This window comes from Syngnathus acus, chromosome 16 (genome assembly GCF_901709675.1).
Source record: "Syngnathus acus chromosome 16, fSynAcu1.2, whole genome shotgun sequence".
Classification (NCBI taxonomy): domain Eukaryota; kingdom Metazoa; phylum Chordata; class Actinopteri; order Syngnathiformes; family Syngnathidae; genus Syngnathus; species Syngnathus acus.
The window spans coordinates 12,040,761-12,055,283 of record NC_051101.1 but is presented as its reverse complement, the minus strand read 5'-3'; the positions used below and the strand labels follow the sequence as shown (position 1 = coordinate 12,055,283).

Here is a 14,523-nt window from a genome sequence, read left to right as displayed (position 1 = left end):
AACAAATCAGACACTAAACCAAGGGTAGTATATATAATAATATAAAATAACAATCATACAAAATAATGCAAATATGAAACTTTTAAATTCAACATAATTCAAAATATATAAAACAAATTAAAAATAAAAACTATAAATTGCAAAAATGGTTTATAATTACCTATATTTGTCACAGGGTGGTAGCAAAACCCCACTATGGTACAGATCAAGCTCCTCGATGTACTTCAATATAATTCCTTGGCACCAAGATGCCACAAGATGGCGTTAAAGCAATACTTCTATTTATTCACCACTTTATAACAAAGCACAGTTACATCCAATAGTAAAATTTTTTATCGCAAATCGTTTATTTCAGCAGTAGCACACACACGCACTTCACATTCGACAGCAAGCAAAGCTTCCCCTCTTAACGTGTATTTTAAAAAAACATTAAAACACCTTCCAGTTTAATTATTTAAATTACAGCTAACCCAAGATGGACAATACAACAGGCAGGATATTGCGTTTATTCACATTACACCAGCCTGGCATATGTTCAAATCAGTCATTTTTAAAGAGGAGTCTCATGACCGGTCCCTCCCACGAGCTCCCTGGGAAGCTTAGACATTCTTGCAGCAAGGTTTCTTTTCCTCGGTGGGCTCCACTCTTGGGGTGTTCAAGGTGACAGCGGTGATGGAACCTCGAGATACTTGTTTACTACTCACCTTCTTGTGAATCTCTGCATTGAGGGAGATAAAAGATCATCACAATATAAACCCCTAATGAAATCATTATCACACAAAATGATACTTAATTTTTTGTTAGTTAGCTTTCTATGAAAAGATGTGGACAAATGTGTGTGGCAGTTGGGAAACACTCGGTGATGTACATTACCGCCACCTAAAGGACTGGAGTGGAACCAGGAAGTCAAATGATTTAGCAAGTTTGCGATTATTCTGCTTACCTGTTAGGACAGTGTTGAACGCAGCCTCCACGTTAGTTGATGACAAAGCGGAGGTCTCCAAAAACAACAGACCTTTTTTCTCTAGAGAGAAGAAAAAAATAATATTATATTATTTATACCTTTTTGAACCGGAGCGCCTATTTGAATGTATGGTGAATACCTGCAAAGTCCTTGGCTTCGTCCGTGGGCACCGACCTCTCCGACTCCAGGTCGGACTTGTTGCCCACCAGCATGACCACAATGTGGGGGTCGGCGTGGTCGAATAGCTCCTTCAGCCATCGCTCCACGCTCTCATAGGTCAGGTGTTTGGTGATGTCATAAACCAGGAGGGCTCCCACTGCACCTCGGTAGTACCTGTTGACCCCCATAAAGACTTATCATTGCCTGGAGGTGCCACAGAATGGCAGCAAATCTACTGGACTGATTTCAACAATTCCTTGGTGCATTGATGGCGGAAAAGCACTACTTTTGTCTAAATACAGCTCCCCAACTCATTGCACAACAATGGCAAAACACTCATTTTATCTCAATGAATCGCCTCAACTCTTCAATGTAGATGTCATACATTAGTGGCAAAGCACTACTTTTATCCAAATGAGGTTCATCAACTCACTTCAAAATTGTTCTTTAGCACCAAGATGCAAAGCACTATTATCTAAATGAGGCTCATCAGCTCACTTCAATATAGCTCATATATTCAATATAGACTCCACGGCATGGCAGCAAAGCACTACTTTTGTCTAAAAGAACCTCCTCGGCTCACATAAGGAAACACTGGCTGTGGACAGTGCGGGTTGTTTTGCAGGTTAACTAAAGTGTTTGTCCTGAAAACAGCGCGAAGCACACGCTTGTGTTTACAATATCATCAGCGACTCACGCCGACGTGATGGCCCGGTAGCGCTCCAGTCCCGCCGTGTCCCAGATCTGGGCCTTGATGGTGAAGCCGTTGAGCTGCACCGTGCGCGTGCTGAATTCCACGCCGATGGTGGTGCGGCTGTCGTGGTTGAACTCGTTCTTGGTGAAGCGGGACAACAAGTTGCTCTTGCCCACGCCCGACTCGCCGATCAGGACGACTGAGGAGGCCACAAAAAAAAATTCAAAACTGGACTGCTTTCTGGAATTCCCTAATCACAAAATTCAGAGCGACTGTTTCATTTTTTTTTTTACATAAGCATGCTGAGATGACACTTTTGTCTCTAGAATGTTTACCTTGAGGAATAATCTACTCTGTCTGGTTTGGAGGCCACTCTCTGGTATCCATGCACCCCCCCCCCCTCGTGAATTTTAGAATAATGTCACTTTTTCCACTGGTGTCCTTCACTATTCAGTAACTACTTATACAAACAATAGCAACAATCCCCAAAGTACGGGCAAACATGAAGCTTTCTACCACAATGGACTGTTGATTCCCAGGAATTTTTAGTTTCTTACACTTGACGGCATGACTACTTTTTTTCCCCTTGCTCGCTTGTTTTAGCAGGAAAGGCAACAGTTGAACAATGTGGCATGATCTCATGGGTAATATTTAATAGACGAAAGATCACTTTTAACGAGTGATTCATTGAGGTTGTGTGGTTAATATTTAAAAAAAAACTGTAAGGCATTGTTGGATTTTACTAACCTCCTTGTTCGTGGGAATGTTCTGTTCGAAAAACAGACACTGTAATTTAAAATAGTTTTTCTCTTTAGTTTACTGCATCAACTTTTTAACTGTCATCATTTTCTAACCTTTCAAATTCCAGTTTGTTGCAGAGGGCATTAAACGTCAAAAAATACCACAAATGAACATTTTGCCAACTGATACATATTAAAAATCATCATAAAAAAATAATATGAAAGAATGAGTAAATAAATAACACTACGGCTAACACATTTCCGATGGTTTTCCAACATTTTCCAGTCTTTCTGGTCCCGCCGCGCCGCTTAAAATGAGATAGTAGACAGTATTGTTCTCTGTTGGATAAGCCCTAATTACCATGCTTGTCCGGTTTCAACCGCAGTTTTTTTGGAGAGGGCGAGATGCTCGACGAGAGTTAAATGAGGAAGTTGCTCTGTCCAACCTGCATTTTTCTTTTATCATTCTGCAATCTAGTTTCGTATTACAGTCAGACTTAGTCGTGCCTTTGACTTTTATCGGGAACTGGGTTAGGCTAGTTAATTGTACTTTGCTATTGGCGGGATATATTTTCTAATCGTAGTTGTGGTGGATGCTCAGAAAGGAATTTTGTCCCATTAGATCAGGCTAGAGCCTGACTAAATGAAACTCCTCCCCTCATGTCAACATAGTTGCTTGGCACCAAGATGAGATGCTGGCGCCAAAGCACCACTTTTATATTAAATATGGCTTTGAGCTGAGCCCCAAACTGTGAATATGCAGGAGTCCATGATACTTGGTTAGCTCCTTTTATTTTAATTACAGTTAGGATTAGGAGGTTAGAGTTAGTTTGGTTACTTTTATATTTAATTTAGGTACTGTAGGTTACGGGGTTACATTACGTTGGTTAGTTATTATTACTTTTATTTTAGCCCGAGTTAGGGTTAGTTACTTTTACTTTCTCAAGTCGGAAACACAATATATTATTTTTTCAATATGTAGCAGGCAGTGTAAGTGAGCCAAGCAGATAGAGACGTCTGTCAAGCTTATCTTAAACAAGGAAGTGTGCATGGAAAGACAAGGTTGTTCTGAAGAGTTGAACAATACAGTAATTCTTTTGGAATGCTTACATGAGAACCAGAACAAATGGACTCACCCTTGAAGACAAAATTGTAGGCCTCGTCCGAGCCCATGTTGCGTCCATCCACTGCTTCCCGTGTCTCGCCTTCTTCTGAGGGAAGTGACTCAGCTGGCAAGCGGCAGCCGTCTTACTACTGACAGGTCCCCGTCAGATCAGAGGACGGAAACCATCCGGTTTTGGCACAGCCGTCCAACCTTCCTGCTTTCCTGCCTGCTGGCTTACATTTCAGGCTCGCTGAGGTGAGACATGTTGTGCGCATATCCAGGTCAGGGAGTGGTAATGGAGGTGTGGCACTATCAGGTGCCGGGGTGGGGGCAGGTGAAAAGCTCAGTTTCTGTCAGGCGCCTCCTGCTGGGGGGGATGAGAATGAACACTCACCACAACCTTCCATACTGAATATTTCTATTCAATGTCATCCATCCCTTTTTTTTTTTTCCTGATTAGATTTGAGTTTTAATTTTTAGTCTATTCGTATTTTTTTTAAAGTTGTATAGTATTTTGTAGATAGAGGTCTATTTAAAAAAATAGTAATATTATGAGAATAAAGTTAATTTTGGGGATTTCTTTAGGTAAAAAATTCATATTTTGTTGAATATTAGAAAATGTAAAGTAAAACAAGATTTAATGTAATGTAAAAAGTTGCTGTATTTCTGAATAGTTTTTGTTGTATAAAATGTCAGACTTTTCTTACCTGCCTCCAGCCTTGTCATAACTCTGTCTTACTAAGTCCCAAAATGAACAATAAAATGATAAGCTCTGTAATCAGAAAATGTTTATGTACACATTTGATATAAACTGTCACATTTCAACTTAATTACATTTCAATGACACTTAACAAATCATGATCCTTTCATGAACCTTCCTTAATGTCACAGTGAGGAAAAAAATACAACACAAAGTCTAACTGAAGAGACAAAAGAAGTTGTTAATAACATCAACACCTTTCCATGATTAAATTAAAAAAACAAACAAAAATAGACGTGATGTGAGTGAAAAGGCACACCAAAGACCGGCCTGTGCTACAATCCAACTACGATGCGGCTACTTGGGTCAGAGGTTCTTCCAGGTACTGCACCAGAGCCTCAGCCTGCGTGACAAAAGCACACATGAGCAATAAATCGACGAGGATGAGGAAGTTGTTGCCTCACCTTGGCTTTGAGCATTCCGAAGCCCACTGTCTCTTTGGCGTACATGCATAGGAGTAGGTTGGCCACTCGCGTGATGGCCACTCTTCCCTCCTGTGATGACAAACGCATGTTGTCGGTGAGAGGCCCACTTGTATATTTCTGACAAGGAGAAACGCATGGCTTACCATGCAGTCCATGAGTATGAATTTGAGCTTGTCCTCATTAAAGGCCTGGTGGCCGTTCTTGTCATAGGCCGCCCAGATGTTGCTGGCGATGGCAGCCGTGACCCGAGCGTCCGTGTCCCCGTAGCCAGAGTAGGCCAGGAGAGAGCCTTCGTTGTTTAGCAATCTGACAGCCAATAAGCAAATGTAAAAATAAAGGAACTTGCACAAGATAATAATGTTTGATTTCTCACAATAACATTACTTATGGTAACAAGCCGTGCAACTAATTACCACAATAAGTGCATGGTTCCGTATTTTGTGCATGAATTATTGGGAAATTTCATGAAGACTAGAAAATGCCTTACAATTCTAGATATACCCATAAAATATTAAAAAGGGTGGCATTTAGCGGCATCGGCAACCCTTTCAAAATCATTTGATATCATGGCAAGACCTTTATTAGTGGATGCATTCCAAAACAATCGTTTAATAAGTCGGTATTCGACACTCTAAAGTTTTCCAATCAGCTGACAAGTTAGCATCCGGAGAGGCTAGGCTAGCAGTACTCACAGGGTGCTTTGGACTCCGTTTGTGTTGGCTTGGCTCAGAACCTGCGTCAAAGCCTTCGGTCGTAACATGACTCCTGCCGCTCTCTAACGTTAGACTGTTGTCTTAAATCAAATACGGATGGAAAAAGATGAAAACACTAGTCACGATATTGCTCTCAAGAAATGGCTAGCGCATTTTGTTGTGGCGGCTTGTCGTCATGGCACTTCCTGTGCTAGCTGAAGATACCGGAAGTTTTTCAGTGCCAGCTGCCACCACGGGATAGTACGACACGCCCTTGAAGCTGCGTGCCTGAAGAGGTTAAGCTAGTGGGGGCAAATAGTCAGCACAATGTGAAAACAACATGGATTTATACACATTCAAAACTGGAAATAATCTCTATTGAGAAATAAAAGTTTTTCTCGTATTTCTTTAATGACATTACAGCGTTTCCCGTTTTGGAAAACATCACTTGGCTGCTAGAAAAAGACACCGAAACATTCGGGAGACACACGCAGGTCTCTGTTTGTCAACAGACGAGTACCTTTCTGTGATTGGATGGTCTGCGGCGAGGTGCATGATGGGAAGGAGGCGGGCCCTCGTAGTGACTTGGTGGAGGACCGACGTCACTGTTTGTGTGCTCGCTTGGGGAAGATGGCGGAGGCTGCGGCTGTTCCCCCGCATCGGTTTTTTTGTCACTGTTGTAAGGGAGAAGTAAACCCCAAACTACCGGTAAGACCTTTGTTTTTCACTCTCGGCTTTATGTCGTCGTATTTTCTCAGTTGACAAGTTGGCGTCTATGCCGATTACCGTGTGCTCCGCTTGCCTTCCTTAGCAAAAAAGCTAGTTAGCCTCCGAGCAGTCAGCGGCGTTTGTTGTTAGTTATAAACGTGCAAAATACACCGGTAACAAATGCAAATCTATGTGTCCATTAATGCACGTTGCAAATGGGACTCATATTTTATTTGTAATGCTCGTGGAAGACATTCATGTCCAAAGAGTTAGCCTCGAGCCTCGGCTTGTCTGCTCTGGTTGTTGTGTGTTGCATTAAAATACACAATACTGAGCAGAATAAGGACGTATAAAATAGTATTTGAATTTCCTTCACGGACAGTTTCACCTCACCCTAATAGTCTGATCAAAAGTCCCCGTTTATTTCCAAGCAGGGGGATTTTGCGTTCATAAATACTTTTAGTTTCAATTTGGAATGGAGTGGTAGCATGTTGGACACGGAATGCCGACTCGAGCTTTGCATCACAATTTCCACAAACAAAGAAAAAAAACTCCAAGAGAAAAGCTCCGAACTTCGAAGCACTGCCAAAGTTCATTTGTATTCCTCCGATCATTACAGTTGCATTTAATGTGTAATATATTTAAATTGAAACATTCAAATGCAGTTTGTGTCTTAGTTGGACTTGGTGGAAAAAAACTCGAAACACTGGCTTTACTGTAAGTAAACCAAAATGTCCCTTAATAAAAAGGTTTCTCGCCACCACTGACACAATTAGCAATTATATTTTATTCATTCATTATAGTAAATTTTCTCTGATCTCAAATTGACATTCCTATTTTAAAATTAGATCCAAACAATATGGAATGCCGCTAAAAGTACATCTATGCTGACAAACAAATGCTAATTAATTGATTAATCACCCAGCCATAATTCAGTTTTAGATTCAAGAACGTTTACGTGTCAGAAAAAAACAGATGAATGCGGACAACACAATGAAAAGACAATTTATGACAAAGACAAATCATGATGAATAGATTTGCCGGGCTGCGGACGAAATTTGTGTGTAGCAAAGCACTTTGCGCACCTTGGACTTTGCCCCAAAGGCGAAAAGAAGATGATGACACCTGTATCCTTGCGTTGTTGCTCAACCAGAAGCGGCTGCCACCGCCTACATTTTGCATAATGATTTTATTTGACTGCTGCTGAGGTATTAGGGGACTCCGCTTACACCTGGTGGGAGGAAAGAGGCTTATAAATGTGGAGCAAAAAAGAAGTGGATTTTATATTTTCATAATTTAGATCCTCTTTCTGCCATTCGAATTGGCGGTAAAAGCAGAGCAGAAATAAAGTCCGACTTAAGAGTCTTTACTGTGTGATCTAAATATATTATAGCCACACGAAATGTAATCTTCTGACCTGACTGAGCAGTTGTGAGGTTAATTCCAGCCTGCTTGTCTCACGTGGACACTGCTGGAACCTGTGGCTTTTCCAAGCCAAGTGACATCCACGTCTCCGTGTCATTGTTCAATAATAGCGTAGATGACTTACGAGGAGGACACCCCAACCATCTCTGACTGCTGAGCTCACAAAGAAAAAGAAAAAATCAGTCTGTCATAGTGTCGAACACGTTAGGTGTGGCAGACCAGCTCAACCTCTTGGGTTACTTTAGATGAAACTGAAAACAGTCAAGAAAATATCATGTAAAAAAAAATATATATATATAAATGTGTGGATCATATTTTAAAACAAGTGCGGGCGAACATGCATGCCCCAAGGCAGCATTTAATTTGAGAGGCTAAATCATTTGTAGATTAAAAAGAACTCATCCGCTCCTGATAGGCAGAAGTCACCTGACTCGCACTGGCATCAACATTATGGCGGAAATGTAACACACAAACACAGTACAAGTCCATCTGTATGCACGTCAGACGTCTTCCTGGGACACATTCTGAAATCATCAATCAGAAGAAATTTTAACAGGCCGAAAAGAAATTGTGTATAATTTTATCATTCTGTCATAAATCTTAAAACTATGCACTCTAACCTTTTCAAGGAGTATATCTGTCCTCGCTGCGAGTCGGGCTTCATCGAGGAAGTGACGGAAGATTCCAGGTAAGAGCCGTGACTCATTCGATGGGTTACATCTCGTGATGAGCTGTCATTTTTTTTTGTCTGTAATTCCAGCAGCCTCTTAGAGGGAGACGCCAACGGACTAGATGACACAACCAATCAGTTTGCAGAGGTACTTGTCTTAACTGAGTGACAGCCTGTGACCGAAACAATCGAATAATTGAAACGATTCGATTACGAGTGGTTGAAAAAGGAAAAAAAAACATCTCGACTCTGCAGACCATTTATATTCAATCCAGGTGATCTATATTTATGATATTTAGATAGCAACTAACCTCCCGTGTTGTTTTGTCGTCACCCTCGCAGCTTTGGCACCTGCTGTTAATGGAGCGGCCCTTTTCCATCGACGGCGACAACCCCGACTCGGAACCACGGCTCCCCGGCGGGCGCCTGGCCGGGCTTGGCGACTTCGGGGGTTTCGCAAGCGGACCCATCGGGGGCTCGGTCCCCGCTGGCCTCGGGGGGCCCATGGCGGGTTCGCTAGGCGCCGGCGACCACTGGGGCCCGGCACGACCCCCGCGCCTACACACCCAGAGGAGGCATCGGTCCAGAGTCAGCAGCAGGCCCGACCGCTCGCCCGCTGTCGAAGGGTAGGTTGACATCACCTGAATACAAATTTCAAATATGCGCATTAAACCGTCGACGTGTGTCCATCAGGATTGTACAACAGTTCCTTGCCGGTCTTTTCGCCAACTCGGGAGTCTCGGGCACGCCGCCGTTGTCATGGTGAGACGCTACTACCTTCGAGCGCTGTCCGGATGTCATTTGGTATGACGATGTGACTGTCAACAAATGGTCTTTGTGGCTCTCCAGGACAGGCATGCTGCATTCCAATCCGGGAGACTACGCCTGGGGACAGGGAGGCCTGGATGCTGTAATAACACAAGTATAGCAAATCATGCCATACCTGAGAATTTGTTTTTATTATCCTTAATGCTAATCATTTTGTGTGTCTGTGCAGTTACTCGGTCAGCTGGAGAACACAGGGCCTCCTCCAGCCGAGAAAGAGAGGATCTCTTCTCTACCCTTTGTGAATATTTCTCAGGAACAAGCAGGTTAGACTTGCACATTATTTCTTATGTTATAAAGCACAGGGGGTCCTTAAAAGTCGCAATTCACAAAATCTGTGGAAATTATTACAACACGAGTAGAAGATTTGTTGCTCACCTTGAAAATCTCCAATATAAATTTAAAGCCCCCGACACCTCACTCGTCGGTCAGCATCCGATCTTCGGATGCCATCAGGGGTATCCAAATATAAATCCTGAATGACCACAAGAAAATAACTGAGCGTTCAGAGCTTCAAGATTGATCTACCATCACTTCCATCATGGATTGACTAATTGATCATGTCCACTCCAAAGTAATGAAATGAGCTTTAAACTTGTGTGCGCAGACTGTTGTATGGAATGTCCAGTGTGCAAAGAAGACTTTGAGGTGGGCGAGCCCGTCAGACAGCTCCCCTGCAACCACTTCTTCCATTCAGCCTGTATCGTACCCTGGCTGGAGATGGTGAGTCACAACAAACAAATCACAACAAACAAGTCACAAGACAATCGGCTTTTAAAACTGTCGGCAATCCACAGCACGACACGTGTCCGGTTTGTCGGAAGAGTTTGAACGGCGAAGACAGCAGCAGTCAGCCCCCGTCAGAGCCCCCCTCGCTCTCCATGGACCCCCGCACACAGGAGAGATGGTCCTTCTGAAGCTGGACGGGGGGAAAAAAAAAAAAAAAAGAAGAACTCGCCTGGGAGCCGCTTCTCGCTCCCCTTCACCTCCGTTGCCGTCTTAATCACTTTTTTTTTGGTAATTTTCTGGTTAATATCTTTTCCCCTGAACCATGTACACACACAGATCTTAAAGGAGACATCATGATACATTTGGGCAAATTCTTGCTTCAGTTAAAAGTCCAGGATACTTTTGGGAGGTCTGTTTCAAATACCTTAAAGACATTTGTATACAAGCAATTAGCTGGTCAGTTTTCATACTAAGTCCCCTTTAAGGTCTCTTTTCCGTTTCAGACGAAGCCCATCCATGTTTACCCACTCCCCCCCACCTTAAACACAATTTGGGACAAAAGTCGGCTTTTGTATCTGAAAAGTCGCCACATTGCTGTAAACATTCTGTATTTATTGTTTGACGGTCCACGAGCGTATTTCTTTGGTTTATCGTTTTGTTTTAAGTATTCTTAAATGGGAAATTGCAGCTTAAAACTCTCACACCAACAAAACCATCATCGCTCGTCCCTTTTTTTTCTTCTTCAATTCCACCTATTTCTGATGCTGTACATCAGATTATAGTCTGATGTCATCCCGCTCATTTTAGTCCTCTGCGTATGACCACATTTTTACAACTTGTTTTTTTTTATGTAAATAATTGTAGTCCACAAACCTAAAAGGTTTGCAAAGAAAAACAACAGGCGCAAATGTGAATGGCACACATGGGTAACAAACTGTATATTATATAAATGAAAAATGTCTATCATGTATTAATAAAGTGACTAAAAAAAACATCCCTTCTCTTTTTGTCTCTTTCCAAGTCAAAGACTGATTTTTTAAATTTATTTACAATTAAATAGAAATACATGTTGTTGAAAATGAGCATGTCAAAAGCGGAAACACTGTTAAAAATGTAATTAGTCCTGAGTGCAAAAAAATGATTTGCTTGTCAAAGAAATCCTTGGAGCAAATTCACTAAATTAGTAACCAGTTTGGCAATCATGTTAAAATTGCCTAAAAAAAAAATTACTTAAGAGTTAAGGCAATTGTTTTCAAGCATATAAAATTATTCTCACATCACAACATTTTATCATTTAAAAGATAAAATCATACTAAAATATTGATCATGCAACATTACGTCTTTATCGTACTTCAGTGTTATTCTTGTAAAACCCGTTTTTTGGTCTTCTCAGTGTGCAAGAAATGTGAGCGAACATTAAAAGTTCTGAAAAAAGAGAGCGGTTCTGTTCTGCCAAGTTAAAGGCTTACCTTCATGTGAACAACAACTGTTTACACATTTATTCCCAGTGTGTACCAAGCAAGTGTGAGTAAGGAACGAGGCGGTGCTGTGGAGGGGATGTAGCCCACCGCTGGGTCCCACACCTCAAACTGGATCTTTGATGATGACCTAAACAACACACACGGTTCATTAAAGTCAAGTCACACTCAAAAGTGGAACCTCTAAAGTTGAACACAAACCGTTCCGTGACACTTGGTGACTTCCAAGTTGTCTCTGTCGTTATATATTATTTATTAGCATTGAGCTAAACATCAGCGAAGCTAGGTGGTTATTTTAAATACACAACGTGTGGTTTTCTTTGTGTTACATTTGAAGATTAAATGCTGAAGTGCAAAGATTCAGGCGATCATACAACCTGTTGAGGACGATGAGCACCACTAAGCCGTCTGGTCGGATGAAGGCAGAGAATTCGAGGTCCGTTTCCCCGCTGGCGGACACGCCGACTCTCTGGGAGTCCTTACTCAGGAATTTACTATACACGGATTAAAAAAAATTAAAACAAACAAATTAAATAAATCAATCAATGAGAATTTCACTATAGTCTAAAAAAATCTATAAATCAAATTTTGCCTTAGTACCTGAATGTGCCAAGCTGTAAAATGTCGGTTGCTTGTAGAAGACATCACGCTTAGCGTCAACTATGACAGGGCTGTCTACAAAATTCTTCACCCAGTTGGGCCCCCCGGTCTGATCCAGCGCTAGATTCCAGTCGGTCCAGCCCGTCACATAATGATTTAAATCCTGAATATAAAAGCACAAAAAATTAAAAACAACTTGTCCCGGCTTGTGTTGACAGCCTACGGGCTTTCTGACTCACATCCGCCTTCCTACCTCTAAGATGTCATGCGCGTATTTTTCGGCTCTCTGCCAGCTGCCCAATTTCACCCCCCGGTCCGCCGGTTTCCAGCCTGCGCAGGCTTCGGTGCCAAACAGGTAATACTCGGGGAACATCTGGTGGGTGGTTACCAGGGTGGGCCCGGCGGGGATCAATAAGTCCATGTACCAATGCACCGCCACCCCGTGGATGTAGCGACCTGCGTGGATGTCACTAAGCACCTGGTGGTGGTCACGGCATCATAAATATATTTTGCCGTGATGGTCCTAAACATATTGACTGAAAGAAAAAAAAAAAAGTGTCCACCATGGCGCACTCACCACTTTGGCCCACCGAGGCAGCAGCAGGCGGTTGTCGTCCAGAATGAGCACGTGAGTGTGCGGGAAAGACGAAGCGTGAAGGGCTGGGCCCAGGTCCAACGCCACCCAGTCCCTCTGCTCCTCGGGAGTGAAGCCCAGCGCCTGGAAACTGCAGGGAGACAAAACATGATGTCTCTAAATTTGTTCGAACTTTCATATCCTTCAAGAAAGAGGACACCTGTAGTTGGTTAGTCGTCCCGCAGTTGGTTCGTTCCCTGTGGTCACGGCCCAAAATGTCAAATTATACTTGGCGTATTCCTCAAGGAATCTGAGAGGGACGAAGAGGAACTATTACAATACAATAGAAGCTTTCATAAAAACATTTGATGTGCATGAAGAATTACCTTATGTAGTACTGAGCCCAACTTTGATGGTCCTTTCCACCAGGTTTTCCCTTCAAGGAGCCTTTTCCTATGAGCGCATCGTTTGTCTTCATCCAGGCGGGGGCGCTCCAGGCACTGGCCAGCAGGGACAAAGGTTGAGGAGCCATGGCCTGGGCTCTGAGCAGCAGAGGAATCTAACAACAACGCAACAACAAAACTTAACAACTTTGCATAAGTGTGCACACCCTCATAGCTTAGATGCGGTTGAGTGCAGAAGCTAACAATAGCAACACTAGCATTTAAGTGCATTTGGCAATAATCTTTTTGTGTATGTTCCCCAACCTTCATGTGTACATCTTCAGGAGCCAGATTGAAACTATGCAGGCTGTAGTCATCCCGCGTGTCAGCGTATGTGTACAGACGAGTGGAGAAGTCACAGCTGGCCATGGGCACACGCACCACAGTGTAACCAATACCTGGCAAATGCAAAATATTGACACATTGCTTTATTTGTACATATTGACACACATTCTTAGAGGAATAAATACCTCTCTGACTATGTCAACCAAATCTTAGCATACCTTATAAAGAGTTATCTACCTTCCTCGGAGAAGTACTGTCTCAGCAGTTGGTCTTGCGCTCCAGCGGAGAGCGACAGGATGTTTAGTGCTGCTGCGTCGGTCATCGCGCCACCAAATCCTTTTATCTTCTGGTACTTCTTCTCAGGTTGGAGAGTAAGTCTGAGGCCTGAGGGATAGATGTGACATATTGTATGATAAACACACCACCTGCCTGTAATAAGACAGAACCTTGATTTCTTTTAATATCAGAAAGCCAGAAATTTTCCATTTGAAGTGTCTGTGATCTACTTTTATTTCCTTATATAAAATTAAATAACTCAATGAACATCCTCCTAAAGTAACGATTCCATATACTGTTTGCCAAGCGTTGTACAAGAATAAATTATAAAGAGTCTTATGAGCATGATAAAAGTAACTTTTCCACATTTTATAAGACTCACCAGCACCGGTTTTGTTGGGTCGGACTGGACCTTGGCTGTCCTCGAGCCGGCTTCCGGCCATGCTGCTCAGGTAGGAGATGTAGTGACCCGGCGGGGGAAGAGAAACGATGCCCAAGGTGTCGCAGTACGTGGAGTTACATTCACATACCACCGAGTCATGACCGAAGCTTCTGGCGACACACTTGTTGCGTTCTTGTGGGGAGAAGACGTAGAATTAATGTTGGAACTAATACAGAAGGTTTAAGCCCAGAAGGGAGAATGCGTTTGTTACCTGTCGTTGTTGTTGTTGTGTGGAAAATGGCGGCTAGCAAAACAGCGCTATACATGACTATAAACATTTCGTCAAGAGAAAGTTCGCGCCTCTCGTCGGAGGTCACGACTCACGAGTGAACCAGTCTGTCATTCTGACGGTTTGAGTCGAGAACAAGTCACGTGACTTTCATGTGATATGCAATTTCCCGGATGTGCCAGTTGGAGGTGCTGTTTTGTCGCGATCGAAAACGAACGCAAGTAAATTACAAAGAAAATGTATGGAAATAATTTTTTAGCATAATAGAAATAGTTCAAATCTATTCTGCTGACGTCGTAA

The 14,523-nt window shown here is 42.6% G+C and overlaps 4 protein-coding genes and 1 long non-coding RNA gene across 7 annotated transcripts; 1 reads left to right on the top strand and 4 right to left on the bottom strand.

Moving 5' to 3' along the window:
- Window positions 1–259: 259 nt before the first annotated feature.
- On the bottom strand, window positions 260–3,969 carry rab25b (RAB25, member RAS oncogene family b). The gene is made up of 5 exons (XM_037274625.1): window positions 3,694–3,969; window positions 1,821–2,016; window positions 1,104–1,297; window positions 944–1,024; window positions 260–718 (listed from the first exon to the last, which is right to left on the bottom strand). Exons 1-5 carry the CDS (start codon window positions 3,728–3,730, stop codon window positions 600–602), a joined length of 627 nt encoding a protein of 208 aa, XP_037130520.1. The 5' UTR covers window positions 3,731–3,969; the 3' UTR covers window positions 260–599.
- Window positions 3,970–4,435: 466 nt separating this feature from the next.
- Window positions 4,436–5,763, bottom strand: lamtor2 (late endosomal/lysosomal adaptor, MAPK and MTOR activator 2). The gene is made up of 4 exons (XM_037274666.1): window positions 5,540–5,763; window positions 4,991–5,153; window positions 4,827–4,916; window positions 4,436–4,765 (listed from the first exon to the last, which is right to left on the bottom strand). The coding sequence occupies exons 1-4, from the start codon at window positions 5,605–5,607 to the stop codon at window positions 4,709–4,711; spliced, it is 378 nt and encodes a 125-aa protein (XP_037130561.1). The 5' UTR covers window positions 5,608–5,763; the 3' UTR covers window positions 4,436–4,708.
- A 356-nt stretch (window positions 5,764–6,119) lies between these two features.
- Window positions 6,120–10,890, top strand: rnf115 (ring finger protein 115). 2 transcript variants are annotated; one of them, XM_037274552.1, is made up of 9 exons: window positions 6,120–6,247; window positions 8,302–8,360; window positions 8,436–8,490; window positions 8,685–8,968; window positions 9,036–9,104; window positions 9,192–9,264; window positions 9,340–9,433; window positions 9,775–9,890; window positions 9,965–10,890. In XM_037274552.1, the coding sequence occupies exons 1-9, from the start codon at window positions 6,170–6,172 to the stop codon at window positions 10,082–10,084; spliced, it is 948 nt and encodes a 315-aa protein (XP_037130447.1). In that variant the 5' UTR covers window positions 6,120–6,169; the 3' UTR covers window positions 10,085–10,890. The 2 variants fall into 2 exon arrangements, with proteins under 2 accessions (XP_037130447.1, XP_037130446.1); XM_037274551.1 differs by having other exon boundaries at window positions 8,433–8,490.
- Window positions 6,831–9,343, bottom strand: LOC119136326. Its single transcript, XR_005100698.1, has 5 exons — window positions 9,120–9,343; window positions 8,654–8,983; window positions 8,099–8,515; window positions 7,665–7,825; window positions 6,831–7,478 (listed from the first exon to the last, which is right to left on the bottom strand). It is a non-coding gene; the product is annotated as an uncharacterized LOC119136326 (long non-coding RNA).
- Window positions 10,635–14,365, bottom strand: gba (glucosidase, beta, acid). 2 transcript variants are annotated; one of them, XR_005100672.1, is made up of 11 exons: window positions 14,206–14,365; window positions 13,935–14,126; window positions 13,514–13,660; window positions 13,256–13,389; window positions 12,935–13,107; window positions 12,769–12,858; window positions 12,552–12,699; window positions 12,228–12,452; window positions 11,975–12,137; window positions 11,752–11,868; window positions 10,635–11,504 (listed from the first exon to the last, which is right to left on the bottom strand). XR_005100672.1 is itself a non-coding variant. In XM_037274473.1 (11 exons), the coding sequence occupies exons 1-11, from the start codon at window positions 14,270–14,272 to the stop codon at window positions 11,387–11,389; spliced, it is 1,575 nt and encodes a 524-aa protein (XP_037130368.1). In that variant the 5' UTR covers window positions 14,273–14,365; the 3' UTR covers window positions 10,635–11,386. The 2 variants fall into 2 exon arrangements, 1 of the variants encoding a protein (XP_037130368.1); XM_037274473.1 differs by having other exon boundaries at window positions 11,752–11,873; window positions 11,979–12,137.
- Window positions 14,366–14,523: the final 158 nt, after the last annotated feature.